The sequence below is a fragment of the Prinia subflava genome, chromosome 1, assembly GCF_021018805.1.
Source record: "Prinia subflava isolate CZ2003 ecotype Zambia chromosome 1, Cam_Psub_1.2, whole genome shotgun sequence".
In the NCBI taxonomy this organism is placed as follows: Eukaryota; Metazoa; Chordata; class Aves; order Passeriformes; family Cisticolidae; genus Prinia; species Prinia subflava.
The window spans coordinates 152846300-152860489 of NC_086247.1; the positions used below are offsets into that span (position 1 = coordinate 152846300).

The window sequence follows — 14190 nt, forward strand, 5'->3', positions numbered from 1 at the left end:
CTTGGTTCTGGTAATTCCAAGAGGTCCATTGGCCGTCGCACCACGGGCCCCTCCACACGGATCAGCCCAGGGAGCCTTACCTGAGCAGGATCCCCCTGGAGGAGCCACCACGGGGCTCCAGCAGCCAGCCCGTGGCACGGGGAGGGAGTTTTGAGCCCGGGAGAAGCCATGCAGCGCTTCCTCGGAGAGCGGGAACGGCGCCCACGAGCCCAGGCTGAAAACTCATCCCCTGGGGAATGTCAGTGTGTGTCGTGCCAGGGGTGTGGCTCGGAGTGTTGGAGCCCTGGAAGGACTTACAAGTCCTGTGTGTAGAGGTAGAGAAAAAAATCGAGCTCACTTAATCCTCTCAGGCCAGGAGCTGGGATTTCCCCGGAGCGTCGTCCATTGCCGGCAATGGACGCACCAAAATAACGTCGGCATCCCCGGGTTAACCACCTCTGTCCTCCTTTCACCTATCACACTGCTCAGCTTCCCAACCATCTTCCCGGCTCTTGGCGCTATGTCCTCTCCCTTCTTCCGCACGGAGTTGGAGAAAAGGAGCCCCTTGGTCAGCTCTGGCTGCCCGGAGAAGCTGGATGGAAACGGTGGAAATCACAAGGGGGTCATCAGCAAGGCTGAAGTCACCACGCTTCCGACCCTCCCACCCCCCAGCTGAGGCCAGGTGCTGCACCACTCCAAAATCCCGGCTTTTCCAAAGCTGGGGCGTGCTGGGAAAGGCACCCGGGGGTGAATTATCCACCCCCTTCCAGCTTGGATCTGTCTGTTAGACATGCAGGCTGGGCTTTGGTGGCACCTTGTGAGGTGAGAGTTGGACAGAGGCAGTTAGCTCCCAGAGCCATGAAAAAATCCAGGACAGGATAAATCCCCAGCTCCCAGTTTTCCCTAGGATTGTTTTATAGCAGAGGAATGAGCTGTCACAGCCCCGTGTCACGATGCTGCTTTTTTGGGGTGGATTTTCTGGGATTACTCCAAGCTCATGAGATCCAACCCCATCCCTACAACCAGACCACGACCTGAGGCTCATTAATAAATCCACAGAGAGGATGAGAATCCACATCTAAAATATTGGAATGTGTCGGTCCCGAGCACAACTTCAACAAAATTCTGTACGTTCCCAAGCTGAGCTTCTCCAAGCTCCAAAGAAAACACAAATCCTGGGGATAAAACGACACCATCAGATCAAATTTGGTCTCAAACCAACGTTTCGGGGGAGTTCTGTGAAATTTCACACATTTTGTTAATATTTTATAATTTTCTCTGTGCTGTTCCCTGTACATGGAAGGGAACAGAGCTGTTGCAAAGGAGCAGCTCACTCTGGACACCCAAAATAAATCTCCAAAGCAGAGCAGGACTAAGGCCTGACTTAACTTTTAGTTTAAAACAGGCTGGACTTGATCTTGGAGGTCTTTTCCAACCTTAACAATTCTCTTGGCAATGATGGAAAAGGACTTTTCCCAATTTAACCACAAATTCAACCTGATGGTGTCGCTTCGAGAGGAAAACCACAACAAGAGCCTGCAAATTCAAATCTGGTAAATGATGGGATCCACTTGGAAAAAAGGAAGGAAAGCACCAAACCCCAACCCAGCCTCTCTACAGAAATGTGCTTTACCTCACTTCTTCCCCCTCTAAGGTCTGTGTCACAAATGATTGTGCCCAAAATCTGTGAATGTCCAGGAGTATCTGACCCTCCTGAAAAATTCAGACTGAGGTAAAATGTCCCTGAATTCTCCTGGGAATCTCTGCATTTCTAAATCCTGGTGTTTGCAGCTCCAGAAATGGCACAAGCAAAGCTCAAGGTGAGGTCTCCACCTGCACAATTAACACCCATTATTTTAATTACCCTCCTTCAATCATTACTCATTATCAAAGTCAATGGGTAAATAAACTCCTTAGATCTATGGTGCAGCAGAAAACATAAATTTCCTTAAAACTACTCCCAGTAATTAGAGCTGGGCTGGTGGATGATCAAGAGAAGGGCAGAAGAGCCTGCGAGTCCCACCAAGCCCACACGAAGATGGAATTGCAGCAGTGCCCTCAGTTCCTGCTGGATCCTCAGGAATCACCAGGTCTGGACTCACAAAGGAGGCTCCCAGCCCTCCTGCCCTCGAATACAGGAATATAAAATAATACACGGAATGCCCATCCCACAGGAGCAGCAGATCGGAGAAGAGCTCCCAAAGATGTGAAGAAACCCAAGGAATGATTCAAGTGTTGAGTGGAGAGCGAGATCCACAGAACCATGGAATGGTTGGGATGGGGAGGGACCTTAAAGGACATCCAGTGCCACCCCTGCCATGGCAGGGACACCTCCCACTGTCCCAGGCTGCTCCAGCCTGGCCTTGGGCACTGCCAGGGATCCAGGGACAGCCAAAGCTGCTCTGGAAACCTCTGCCAGGGCCTGCCCACCCTCACAGGAGGAATTAATTCCTTCCTCACCACTGATCTAAACCTTTCCTCTTTTCGTTTAGAACTGTTACTGGAACCTCAGCCTACATCCCACCAAAAAGCAGCTGCTGGCTGCAGATCCCGCTGGCCACCTGTGGGACAGGGACACGATTCCAGAGGACACAGGGAGCCACCAAGCCCTCAAGTGAAGAGGTTTTCTGCTCCAGAAGACCTTGATGGGAGCAAAACCACTGAAGTCCCAAAGAACACCCAGATCCAGGCATTTCCAACTGCAAACACCCAGGGGCTGATCCAACGCTGCCTTTCAGAGAACCTGGCATGGCCAACAGACCCTTCCCTGCAGGCTCCACACGGTGCAGATGAAGAGCAAAGGTTGAGAGGCCAGGAAAAGCTGGGCACGCTGGGATAACTGAACTCAGAGAATCCCAGAATGGCTGGGTTGGGGGGAACCTTAAGGATCACCCAATTCCACTCCTGGGCACGTTGGGATAACTGAACTCAGAGAATCCCAGAATGGCTGGGTTGGGGAGAACCTTAAGGATCACCCAATTCCACTCCTGGGCACGTTGGGATAAATGAATTCAGAGAATTCCAGAATGGCTGGGTTGGGGGGAACCTTAAGGATCACCCAATTCCACTCCTGGGCACGTTGGGATAACTGAATTCAGAGAATTCAGGGAACAGCAACCCTGAGATTAAGGATCACCCAATTCCACTCCCTGTCATGGGCAGGGACACCTTCCACTACCCCAGGCTGCTCCAAGCCCTGTCCAGCCTGGGACATCTCCAGGGATGGGACATTTAGGAGAAGCCTTGAGCACCTCCAAGGATGGAATTCAGGAGCAGACAGTCCATCAAGCTGTTTCAACACTGAGGGACGTGGGCCACTTCCACCCAAAATGGGAATCTGAATCCCTCAGAGCTGCCCTTTCCCTGGACACCCTATGAAACAAGAGGACGTCTGAGCTGTGTGCCCAAACCCAACCAGCTGCTGCTTTCACCAACACCTGGACGTTTCCCAGGTCACACCCAGGGCAGCCGGCACCCGAGGATTTACACAGAAAGCACTTTTTGTGTCGAAAAGGTTATTTAGTCACCAAATACCGACCAAAAGTCACCAAACCAGCCCCATCTGCACCACACCACCACCACATCCACGTTTTCCTCAGCTCCGGGTGCTGGAGCTGCATGGAGCTGCCTCTTACCTTGAGCTCCTTCCAGCTGTCGAGCAGCCTGGTGGCCAAGTCGCTGACATCCACGATTTTATCCGTCTGCTCCTGGCTCCTCTCGCTCTCCACGTCGGAAACTCCCTCCTCCTCGTCCTGCGACGGCGTCTCCATGGCCATGGGCTCCTCCAGCTTCGCCCCGTTGCTCTCCTTCACCTCCGCCTCGGGCTCGGCCTCCAGCTCCGCAGGCTGGGATTTGCTGCTCTCCACGGGCGCCTCCACAGCCGCTTTGGTGTCCTGCTGCTGCTGCTGCTGCTCCTCCGCCGCCTCCATGGGGGCTGCCTCCAGCTGCTCCAGGTCCTCCTTGCCCTCCTTGCCCTCCAGCTCGCTGGTGGTGTCGGAGATGGCGCTGTCCATGCTGTTCTCGCTGATGATCTTCAGCCTGCGGAACACCAGCTTCTTGGGGGTGTCGGCGTCGCCGTCGGCGCCCTGCCTGGCCAGCAGCTCGGGCGTGTTGAGCGGGGTGTGGGCGCGGGACGTGTTCTCGCTGGAGTAGCCGTCGCCCTCGCTGAGCGCCGGCACCGCCGCCTTGGTCTGCGCCCAGCGCTGGATGACGGGCAGCACCTTGCTCTCCTCCAGCATGTTCTTGGTGGGGATGGGCAGCAGCTCCAGGGTCTTCATGATCTGAGGGCGGGGAGAAGCAGGGTTTAAAGCTCTGTGCAACCTGGGATAACTCACTTTGCTCAGAAGAATTAACTCTGTAATATCAAGGGGATCACGGAGTCCCGGAATGGTTTGGGTGGGAAGGGATCTTAAGGATCATCAGTTCCACCTCCTGCCATGGCAGGGACACCCTGCACTACCCCAGGCTGCTCCAAGCCCCATCCAACCCGGCCTTGGGCACTGCCAGGGATGGGAAGTCCACAACCTCTCTGGACAACCTGTGCTGGGATCTCATCACCTCAGAGCCAAGAATCCCTTCCTAATATCCCATCTACAGTCTAAATATCTGATCTAATGATGGTTACAGGTCATGGACAGGCATTCTGGGAAGAGTTTCTCCATGGAAAGGGCTGTTAAACACTGGAATGGGCTGCTCAGGGAGGTTTGGAGTGCCCATCCCTGGAGGTGTCCCAGGAACACCTGGAGGTGGCACTCCCTGCTCTGGGCTGGGGACAAGGTGGGGATCGGGCACAGCCTGGATTCGGTGACCTTGAACTTCCAGATACCTTTGTGCATCCAATCCCAAAGTGCTTATGGAAAACTGAAACATTCCAGTTCCACTTCAGACTGTCAGCATCTCAAAATCCCTGTGCTCCAGCACGGAATGAACAGCAACAGCAACAACCTTTAAGTCTGGCTCATGAAATCTGCCCCAGGAATCCAAGGAAAACCACAGGAGCAAATTCCTTCCGTTTATTAAGGATCTGCCTGAGGGCAGAAGTTTCAGGCCTGTAGTTCTGAGGCACCTGATGCTGTTTTCCATGAACACTTGGCACGGATTTGTATTTAAAAAAACAGAAGGTTAAGAAAATCCTCATGATCCCGAGCATTCAGCAAAGCTGCCAAAACCCTTTCCCCAAAAAGGGCTGGCACAGGGCAGAGTCCCCACTCCTGCAGGGGTTTAAGGGATGTGGCACTTGGGGACAAGGGTGAGTGGTGGCCTCAGCGGTGCTGGGGAATGGCTGGACTCGATCCTGAAGGGCTTTTCCCGCCTCCAGGATTCCGTGGGAGCTCCCAGGGATCACTGACCTCCAGCTGCAGCTTCAGGTTGTTGGCGGTGCTTCCTCTGCCATCGCCCAGCTCCGTCATCCAGATCCAGAGCAGGGACAGGCCGTGGCACTCCAGGAAGGACTTGAGGCAGGACTGCGAGTGCGTGTTCTGGAGAGACAAACCAGGAACAGTCAGAGAATTCCCGGCAAAACCATGGAAAACCACCCCACTGGGGCCATGGGCAAAGCCTGGGCACCCCAGCAGGTCCAACCTGATCCGAGGGGCTGCTTCCCCTGCAGCCCTGGGAGAAGGGATGTGTTATCCCGGGGGTTTACAGCTCCTCAGGCACTGGCAAAGCCATAAAACAGGAGAGGGAAGGGAAGGGAAGGGAAGGGAAGGGAAGGGAAGGGAAGGGAAGGGAAGGGAAGGGAAGGGAAGGGAAGGGAAGGGAAGGGAAGGGAAGGGAAGGGAAGGGAAGGGAAGGGAAGGGAAGGGAAGGGAAGGGAAGGGAAGGGAAGGGAAGGGAAGGGAAGGGAAGGGAAGGGAAGGGAAGGGAAGGGAAGGGAAGGGAAGGGAAGGGAAGGGAAGGGAAGGGAAGGGAAGGGAAGGGAAGGGAAGGGAAGGGAAGGGAAGGGAAGGGAAGGGAAGGGAAGGGAAGGGAAGGGAAGGGAAGGGAAGGGAAGGGAAGGGAAGGGAAGGGAAGGGAAGGGAAGGGAAGGGAAGGGAAGGGAAGGGAAGGGAAGGGAAGGGAAGGGAAGGGAAGCTCACCTGGATGAGCTTGAGGCAGGTGAGTTTCTGCTCCAGGGTCTCGATGCGCACCATGAGGCGGGACAGGCTCAGCACCTGGTTCTTGTCAGAGAGGCCCTCCCCGTTCTCCAGCAGCGCCTCCAGCTCCCCATCCACCTGCACAGCCAAGGGAAAAACACCTCAGGCTCGGGACACGGGATTCCCTGGCTCCCTCTGCCCCAGGAATGGCACATTTCAGCTCTGGTGGGATTCCCTGGCTCCCTCTGCCCCAGGAATGGCACATTTCAGCTCTGGCACAAATTCCAGGTGGTTGCACCAAAACCTTCCTGGTCCCGAGTTTATCTTTTCATGCAGGAAAACAAACTAAGAAATTATCTTTAAATGCAGGTCAAATTTCTTCTTTATATTCTGAATTGTGTAAATTCTTTATAAATTTTCAATAATTTATGGATCTGCAACAGATTTATCCTTACAACCAGAGATTCCCTCTCCACACGGACACTGGAATATCACCCTCTCATTTAGTGACTAATTAGTGTTTTAAAACACCCTATAAATGATTTAGGAACTCTTTCTTGGCTTCCTCACTCTCTAAAAATGATTTAGGAATTATTTCTTGGTTTCCTCACTCTCTGAAACAGCAAATAAAAATGAAACTGGCATTTTTAAACTTCCCAAAAGAATTAGGAATAAATCTCCTCCACAGGAATAGAGGTTTGTCTCATCAAGGATGGAATAATTACAATTTATAGGAATTAAAGAAGAGCCTGTGCAGGTTCTTGCAGAAGACTTCACCCAGAAAAGTCCCTCTTGCTCTGGATTCTCTGCACTTTTTCCACATGGTGTGAACCCATCCCTGCCAATTCCACGTGCTCTCCCAAAAATTCCACCTCCCAAGCAGGAGATGGTGAAACTCTGCCCTTGGAGCTGCCAAATTTCAGGTGATGCCCTCAACGGTGAAGCCAATATTGTTCATCTTTCAACTGTTCATCTTTCATCACTGTTTAAAAATCATGGAAAGCAACCCAAATTTTTAAATCCACATGGGGATTAGCTATGGATAAAGCAAATACTGGACCTGGGAACGCCACTGTCTGATGGGACTTTAAATAGCCAGGAGAAAGGAGATGTGGATTTAAAGGAAGATCCAAGAAAACACAAATCTTGATGTGCCTTGCGAAATGAAACCATCGGAGTTGGAAAAGACCCCCAAGGTCATCACTCCAACCTTTACTGACTCATCCATGGAAAAGGCTGAACCCTGAGGGCATCAGGGGTCACCTTCTCCCAAAGGAGCAGAGTTGGGATGAGAGGAAAGCGTGCCAGGGGAGGCTCAGGGGGATCCTGGGACGCTCCTTCATGGAAAGAGCTGCTGCTGGTGGGATCCCACTCCTGGAGGGACTCACAGCCACATGGACGTGGCACCTGGGGACAGGGGTGGCCTTGGCAGCGCTGGGGACGGCTGGGCCCCATCCCAGAGGGATTTTCCACCCTTGGGAAATGCGGGAATGCCGAACTCACCGAGTCCTTTTTCCGGGAGCGCTCCTTCTTCATCTTTCCGCCGGCGGCGCGGATGCTGACCCTGTTCTCCCCGCCCAGGTAGCCCCGGCAGTTGGAGGAGCCACAGAAGCATTTCTGAGCCTCTTTGCTGTGGGGGACACACAGGCAGCTCCAGCAGCAGCTCAGCCCCTGCCAGAGCCGCCTCCCCACCCCCAGAACCCGGGAGGGGAACGGCTCCATGTGGAAAAGCCGCTGGAATCCGAAGGAAGTTTTTATTCCCAACACAGCTGGAAAGCCAAGCCTGCCTCACTTCCAGGCTCTCCACAGGTCAGGGACCAGGAACCAGGGAGGAAAACATGGAGCTGGTGGGGCTGACAACTTCTTATCCCACACTGCCATCAGTATCCTAATTTTCCTAAGGAATTTCTCCTCAGGAATTAGGAAAAGCTTGCATTTCATAGCATTTCATAGCATTTCATAGCTCATATATCGAATTTTAGAGCTCAAAACGGGATAAAGAATGAGCTCAGGATTCGTGGAAGCAGCAAAATCCACACGGAGAATTTTGGTTTGGATGTTCAGCCACAGAAAATAAATACAACATATATCACAAATATAACAAATACAACACATATAACAAATATTAAAAATATTAAAAATATTAAAAATATTAAAAATATTTAAAATATTTAAAATATTCAAAATATTCAAAATATTAGAAATATTTGAAATATTTGAAATATTTGAAATATAATAAACACTTAAAATATTTTAAATATTTAAAATATTAATTTTAAAAAATTAAATGTTAAAAATATTAAAAATATTAAAAATATGAAAAATGTAAAAATATGAAAACTATGAAAATAGTAATTTTAAAAAAAATTAAATGTTAAAAATATTAAAAATATTAAAAATATTAAAAATACAATAAATGCAATAAATAAAAGTCCCAAGGAATATTTCTACCAAGCCTCTGTATTTCCCACTTGACACACCATCCGTTTTAAACTCCATTCCGCCATTTCTTGGGAAAACGGTAGGGTTTATTTTAAATATGTGGAATCCACTGGCTCTGCAGTGGTGAGAGGCAGGGAAACTCAATTCCAGGAATTTCTAGGAAGGAGGAATCATCTTAAAATGCAACTAAAATCTCCTTCCTGCTTACAGGAAGGGGCTGGAGAAGGATCCAGAAGGAAAAGGAAGGGACGTTCCTCAAGTTGTGCTTCACCCAACAGAATGGGGGGATCTTAGGCTCAGGTTTAGTAAAAGGATCTCAATTCCAGGCTGGAGCTTTCCCTGCAGTCCTGGATCAGGCCAGGGAGAGGGGATGTGTTATCCAGGGATTTTACAGCTCCTCAGGCACTTGCAAAGCCATAGAACAGGAGAGGGAAGAACAGGAATTCTTGAGGAACACTGCAAAGTCTGGAGCTCGGCTAATTAACAGACAGGAAGAAGCAGGGAAGTTAATTATCTGGGAAAGGGATGGAGTAGGAACAATGACATTGGGAAAGAGGAAACAGCACGGAATTGCTGTGCCAGGAATTCCACGTGTTCCTCACCTTCCCAAGGCATCTTCTGAACCTAAAGGATTGGACACCCTTGGCTCTGTAAGCACGACCTTTGTCAAATTTAACCACACAGGAGAACATCGATCCTTAGCCAAGGACGTTTCTCCCTAACACCCTACACACACAAATCAGATTAATTGGTGCAATCACATTTCTTTAATGATTTCTCTTATTAGCACCCATTTTCACGGGTGTGGAAATTTTGAAGGGATGCGTTGTAGGAATTTATCCAATCACTCCAAACCCATCTATAGGACAATTAAAGGAGGGTGTGTCAAAAATTAAAATTGATAATGGGATTTGGACAGAGCCTATCAGACAGAGGGAATTAAACATCAGGGGTGAAGGAGTTTTTAGAAATGAGTCCATACACGTTAGCCATCACAATAATTGTGCTGGTAACGACGCCTGGTTTGCTCCAACGCATTCAACGATGAATTATTGATTATTAATTAGTGATTAATAAAGCAATTAAATAAATAAAGCAATTAGGGGGCCCTCAGGGCTCCAGGAGAGGGGGAACATACCCATATCTCTGGAATTGGTAGTCGAAGGTCAGCTCGGAGCCCGACGGGACCAGCTTGGTGGTGAAGAACCCGACCCGGAGCTGCCCGTTCACAGTCCACTGTGGAAAAGAGATCCAGGGGTTATTCCAGGCTCTGCTCTCCCTGAAGCTCACTAATCCTTGGAAAAGCAGCCCTGAGGAGTTTAAACCTGGGCAAGGTGCCTGGTTTAACCCCAGTTGTTTTCATGTCGCTGGTACAACAGGAATTCCCAAAATACAGGAGGAAACGCCTCGCTCGGGGCTCTCCAGATCCCTCAGATCTGGAGGATGTGATGCAGCATTTTTTACCTTTTGGGTCTCACAGTTGGGCTCACAGCTGTGGTTCATGAAGCGGGAGCAGTTTCCTTTCTGGGTGGCATCGATGATCTGAAAAGGAAAGGAGGGAAAAAAGCTCATTCCTAGGAAGGGGAAGCAGTTCCAAACACAGGCCCTGCAGGAATCACCCCCTTTCCCACTATTGATTTGATATTCCCCATCTTTATTTCAGAGACTGGGGGTTGTTAGGACATTAATTCCTCCCAAAATGAGCACTTATGTACACGGCTCCTTGTTTTTCAGACTTCTCCAGCTGGATGCAGATCCTGGATTTTGTTTCTGATACAGCCGTGAGGGGTTGGGACAGTGAATTTTTCTCCCATACTCCTCATACTCCAAGGGAAAAATCATCCCAGAAATAAAAACTCCTTTTATCACTGGAAATGCTCCTTTGTGACACTGAAAATCACACAACAATCTCAAAAATCCTTATTTTAGGAGGAAAAACACCCAGGAAAAACCACTCAAGCGTATTTTTAGCTCCTTTTCTCTCAAGCTCCCCAGACCCAAAAAGTCCTGATAGAAGACATAAGGAGAATAAGAGATGGAATTTCTATTTATCCTCCTTGTTCTCAGGCAGAGGGAACAGCTCCACATGCCACATCCCATAAATAATTAAGGGCATCCCATATATAAATATTCCAGTGGCAATCCTGCACAGAGGGACTTCGGCAGCTTAAAAGAAGCCAATTTCATGGAGTTTGATGTGAAAGGAAATGTGAATTTTTGGTGTAGTTGGGCAGCCAAAAAGGGCGAGTTTGGCCTGGAGGATCTTCCCAAATTTCTCTCCCATGGAATGATGAGCCATGCTCCATCTTTTCCTTTGGAAAGCCACTTTCCCCTCCCTGAGGACACTGGGATACTTTTAAGCTGCCACAATTTTGTTGGAACCGAGCAATGGGTTAAAAACAATCCTGAGGCTTGAAGTTTCCTTTCCCCAGGAAAACATTCCAGGTTTATTCAGGACATTGCTCCATGGGCTCCTGAGGAACTGGTGCTGTCCACAGCACAATCCAGCCCTTCCCACTGCTCACCTCATCATTCTTCAGGGCCATGAAATAATAGTGGATGTTCTTGTTGCGGGCATATTCCTTCACCCGAGCCTTGAATTCCTTGTGATCCAACACCTCCCCGCAGTATTCCAAGACAAAAGTGTTGCTGCAAGAGGGAAAAAGATCCATGTTCTTAGAGAAGAAACATCAACAAACACAAAATGATCCCTGTTCAGGTGGATTCTCTGAGCACAACTCCCGGCCTGGCCATGCTGGTGGTGTAGCACTAATGATGTGCCTCAATCTCAGGGAATTCTGATTAATTTGGGATTTTATGTTGTCACATGGGAAGGTGACAGAAGGATGAAGCTCCACTTGGGGCAAGGTTTGTTGTGTATATTTGATATATTCACAGAATTACAGGATGGCTTGGGTTGGAAGGGAACTTTGAGATATCCCATCCCAGTGTTATTCCATGGGCAGGGACACCTCCCACTGTCCCAGGCTGCTCCAAGCCCTGTCCCACCCAGCCTTGGACACTGCCAGGGATCCAGGGACAGCCACAGCTGCTCTGGGCAGCTGGGCCAGGGCTGGAAAAGACTTTTCAGGAGGAATATTCCCAATATCCAACCCTGGCCCAGCCTGAGGCCGTTCCCTCTCCTCCTGTCCCTGTTCCTGGGAGCAGAGCCCGACCCCCCCGGCTGTCCCCTCCTGCCAGGAGCTGTGCAGAGCCACGAGGTCCACCTGAGCCTCCTTTTCTCCAGGATCAGCCCTTTCCCAGCTCCCTCAGCCCCTCCAGACCCTTCCCAGCTCCCTTCCCTGCCCTGGACACACTCCAGGATTCTCCCTTCTCCCAGTAAACCTTCTCCCATCTTGGTCTCCCCATGCTGATCCCCCCTGGTGCCCCAGGCCACAGGAGATCTCCCTGCCCTCACCCCTCTCTCCTTTCCTGCACTAAACCAGCGCTTGGATCTACAACCCTGAATCAACAACAGGAGGAAAAATCCCCTCAGGATCTTCTTGTCCTCCAAAGGGGAGGAGGAGGAGGAAGAGGAGGGTTCAGGAAGAGAAGTTTTGCAGAGATGGGGAGAGAAGAACGGACACAACTGGAGTGAAGCAGGGACAGAGAAAGGGGAGGCAGATCCATCCCAGGAACAAGCCATGGGAACAAGCCATGGGAACAAGCCATGGGAAGGATGTTGGGAAACCAGGAAGAGCAAAACCAGAGTGGGAGACCAAACAAGAGACGGGCAGATGGCAAAGAGGAAGAGGGACACCCAGCAGGGACAGGGGCAAGCTGGAGGAACCTCAGCCCATCTCCTGGCAGGGACCTCCAGATCCCACGGGTCCTTTTCCCTCCAGGAGGGAGCAGAAGGGTGGGATGAGGCCATGGGAAGAGGGGAGGCTTACGATGGCAGGTCCTTGGCAGCTCGGAGCCCCCAGCCCTTCTTCTCGGTCAGGATCACCTCCACATCCGCGTGCTGCTTCTTCTGGAAGCGCCGGTTGGAGCAGTAGTCACCGTTGGGACACCGGGAAGAGCTGAGGGAAGGGAGCAAATCAGTCCCCAGCAGGGAAACAGCGCCAGCAGAAAGGGCTCAGATGGGAAATAAATCCCAAATAATCATCACCCATTCCGCGTGAAACCTTCAAATGTGGTTTGCTATAAAAAGCACAGCCACGTGACTGCCAGCATGCAAATGCAGATCGTTTATTTCTGGAAAGATAAAAACATTTGGAATGCTGATCCTGCTGTGTTTCTCTATCAGGGCATCCCAACAGGGAGAACTGGGCTCTTCTCCCCCTGTTTTGGGGGTTATTCCTCCAAGATATTCCCTGCCCTAGGTCTGGCCTATGAGATGAAAGCAAAAATTTGGATTCTGCCAGGTAACTCCAATCTTCCACGACCCTTGTGCCAGTGGGGAATCTCACCAAGCACCCTGTCCCTGCGTCCAGCTCCCATGGAGCAGCAAACCTCTTCCAGAGGGAGAAGGAGACACCAGCCACAGGCTGGAGAGGCTCTGGGAAAAGGAGATCCAGCAGGTTGTGAGGGCCGATCTCCTGCAGACCACCCCAAGACTTAAATCATGGAATCATGGAAGGGTTTGGGTGGGAAGGGACCTTAGGGATCATCTCATTCCAGCCCCTTGGGGAATGGTGGAATGTCCCATGGGCAGGGACCCCTCCCACAGTCCCAGGCCGCTCCAAGCCCCGTCCAACCTTCCAGGGATGGAGCAGCCACAGCCTCTGCAGGCAGCTCCGAAGGTCACTCCAGGCCAGCACAGACACTTGACTGGCCCCTCCCAGGAATTCCTGGGATCTGTGGGGGATTCCCAGGACTCCTCCAGGCCCACCCATGGAGCCCCACTCACCACTCGATCATGAGCAGGCGGTTGAGACAATCCTCTCCACAGGCCACCTCCCCCTGCGCCCGCTCCTCCTTGGACAGCGGGGGACACTCGCACAGCATCCGCTTGATGTCCCGGTGGGATTTGTTCTTCTTCCTGGGGAAGCCAAGGCACGGAAACACAGGTGAGACAGCAGCCAGGGGAGAAACTCCTCCTCTATCCTCAGCAGTGGTTTTTGGGAAATAAAAAAGGAAAATCAATTTCTGGACAGATGGGTTGCTGATCCTAGGATAACCACTGGGAGGGACAGGAGTAACCAAGAACACTTGGCTTGGTGATGACTTTGGGATGACAAAAGGTGATTTCCTAAAGAGAATTCCCAGGATATGTAGCTGTTTTTCCTTTCTTCTCCCTGTCCATGCTTATTTGGACATCCATGTTTTAAGAAGGCTAATTGGAGGGTTTGGTTACTTCAGCCTCTGCTTTGCTGTCAAGTGAGAGGATGAAAAAGAGAAAATCAGAGTTAGACAAAAAGCAGGGCATCCACTAATTCATATTTTAGCTTTCTTGGAGGATTTGGGAAATGCTCTGGAGCATGGATCCCAACAAGGCAAAAAATCCATTAAAAAATCAAATTATAGCCATTAGATCTTAAAAAGCTCCCCTGAGATGAAAATAGAGACATGGAAGTAGCCAAAACCTTTGGAAAAGCACCTTGTTTGTCCAAAAGCTTTCCCACACCCAGACAGAATTCCCTGTGCCAACAGAACGGGAGTGAGCTGGCATTTGGGCACATCAAACAGGCTGGATGTGGTAAAAGGGTATTAAAAAGGGCATAAATAAATCAACCTTTCCTTCTGATCCTCC

The 14190-nt window shown here is 50.6% G+C and overlaps 1 protein-coding gene across 2 annotated transcripts in view; it reads right to left on the bottom strand.

Moving 5' to 3' along the window:
• Nucleotides 1-14190, bottom strand: part of SETD2 (SET domain containing 2, histone lysine methyltransferase) — a 52480-nt gene that overhangs the window by 19515 nt on the left and 18775 nt on the right. The window contains exons 3-12 of one of the 2 annotated variants that reach the window (XM_063417605.1): nucleotides 13348-13479; nucleotides 12389-12517; nucleotides 11021-11144; nucleotides 9960-10037; nucleotides 9634-9731; nucleotides 7557-7683; nucleotides 6057-6191; nucleotides 5328-5456; nucleotides 3615-4259; nucleotides 349-571 (exon numbers count right to left, since the gene is read on the bottom strand). In XM_063417605.1, the coding sequence (XP_063273675.1) occupies nucleotides 449-571; nucleotides 3615-4259; nucleotides 5328-5456; nucleotides 6057-6191; nucleotides 7557-7683; nucleotides 9634-9731; nucleotides 9960-10037; nucleotides 11021-11144; nucleotides 12389-12517; nucleotides 13348-13479 (1720 nt within the window). In that variant the 3' untranslated portion in view covers nucleotides 349-448. Of the gene's footprint in view, nucleotides 1-348; nucleotides 572-3614; nucleotides 4260-5327; nucleotides 5457-6056; nucleotides 6192-7556; nucleotides 7684-9633; nucleotides 9732-9959; nucleotides 10038-11020; nucleotides 11145-12388; nucleotides 12518-13347; nucleotides 13480-14190 lie in introns of those variants that run through there. The other variant, XM_063417597.1, reaches the window with a different exon arrangement.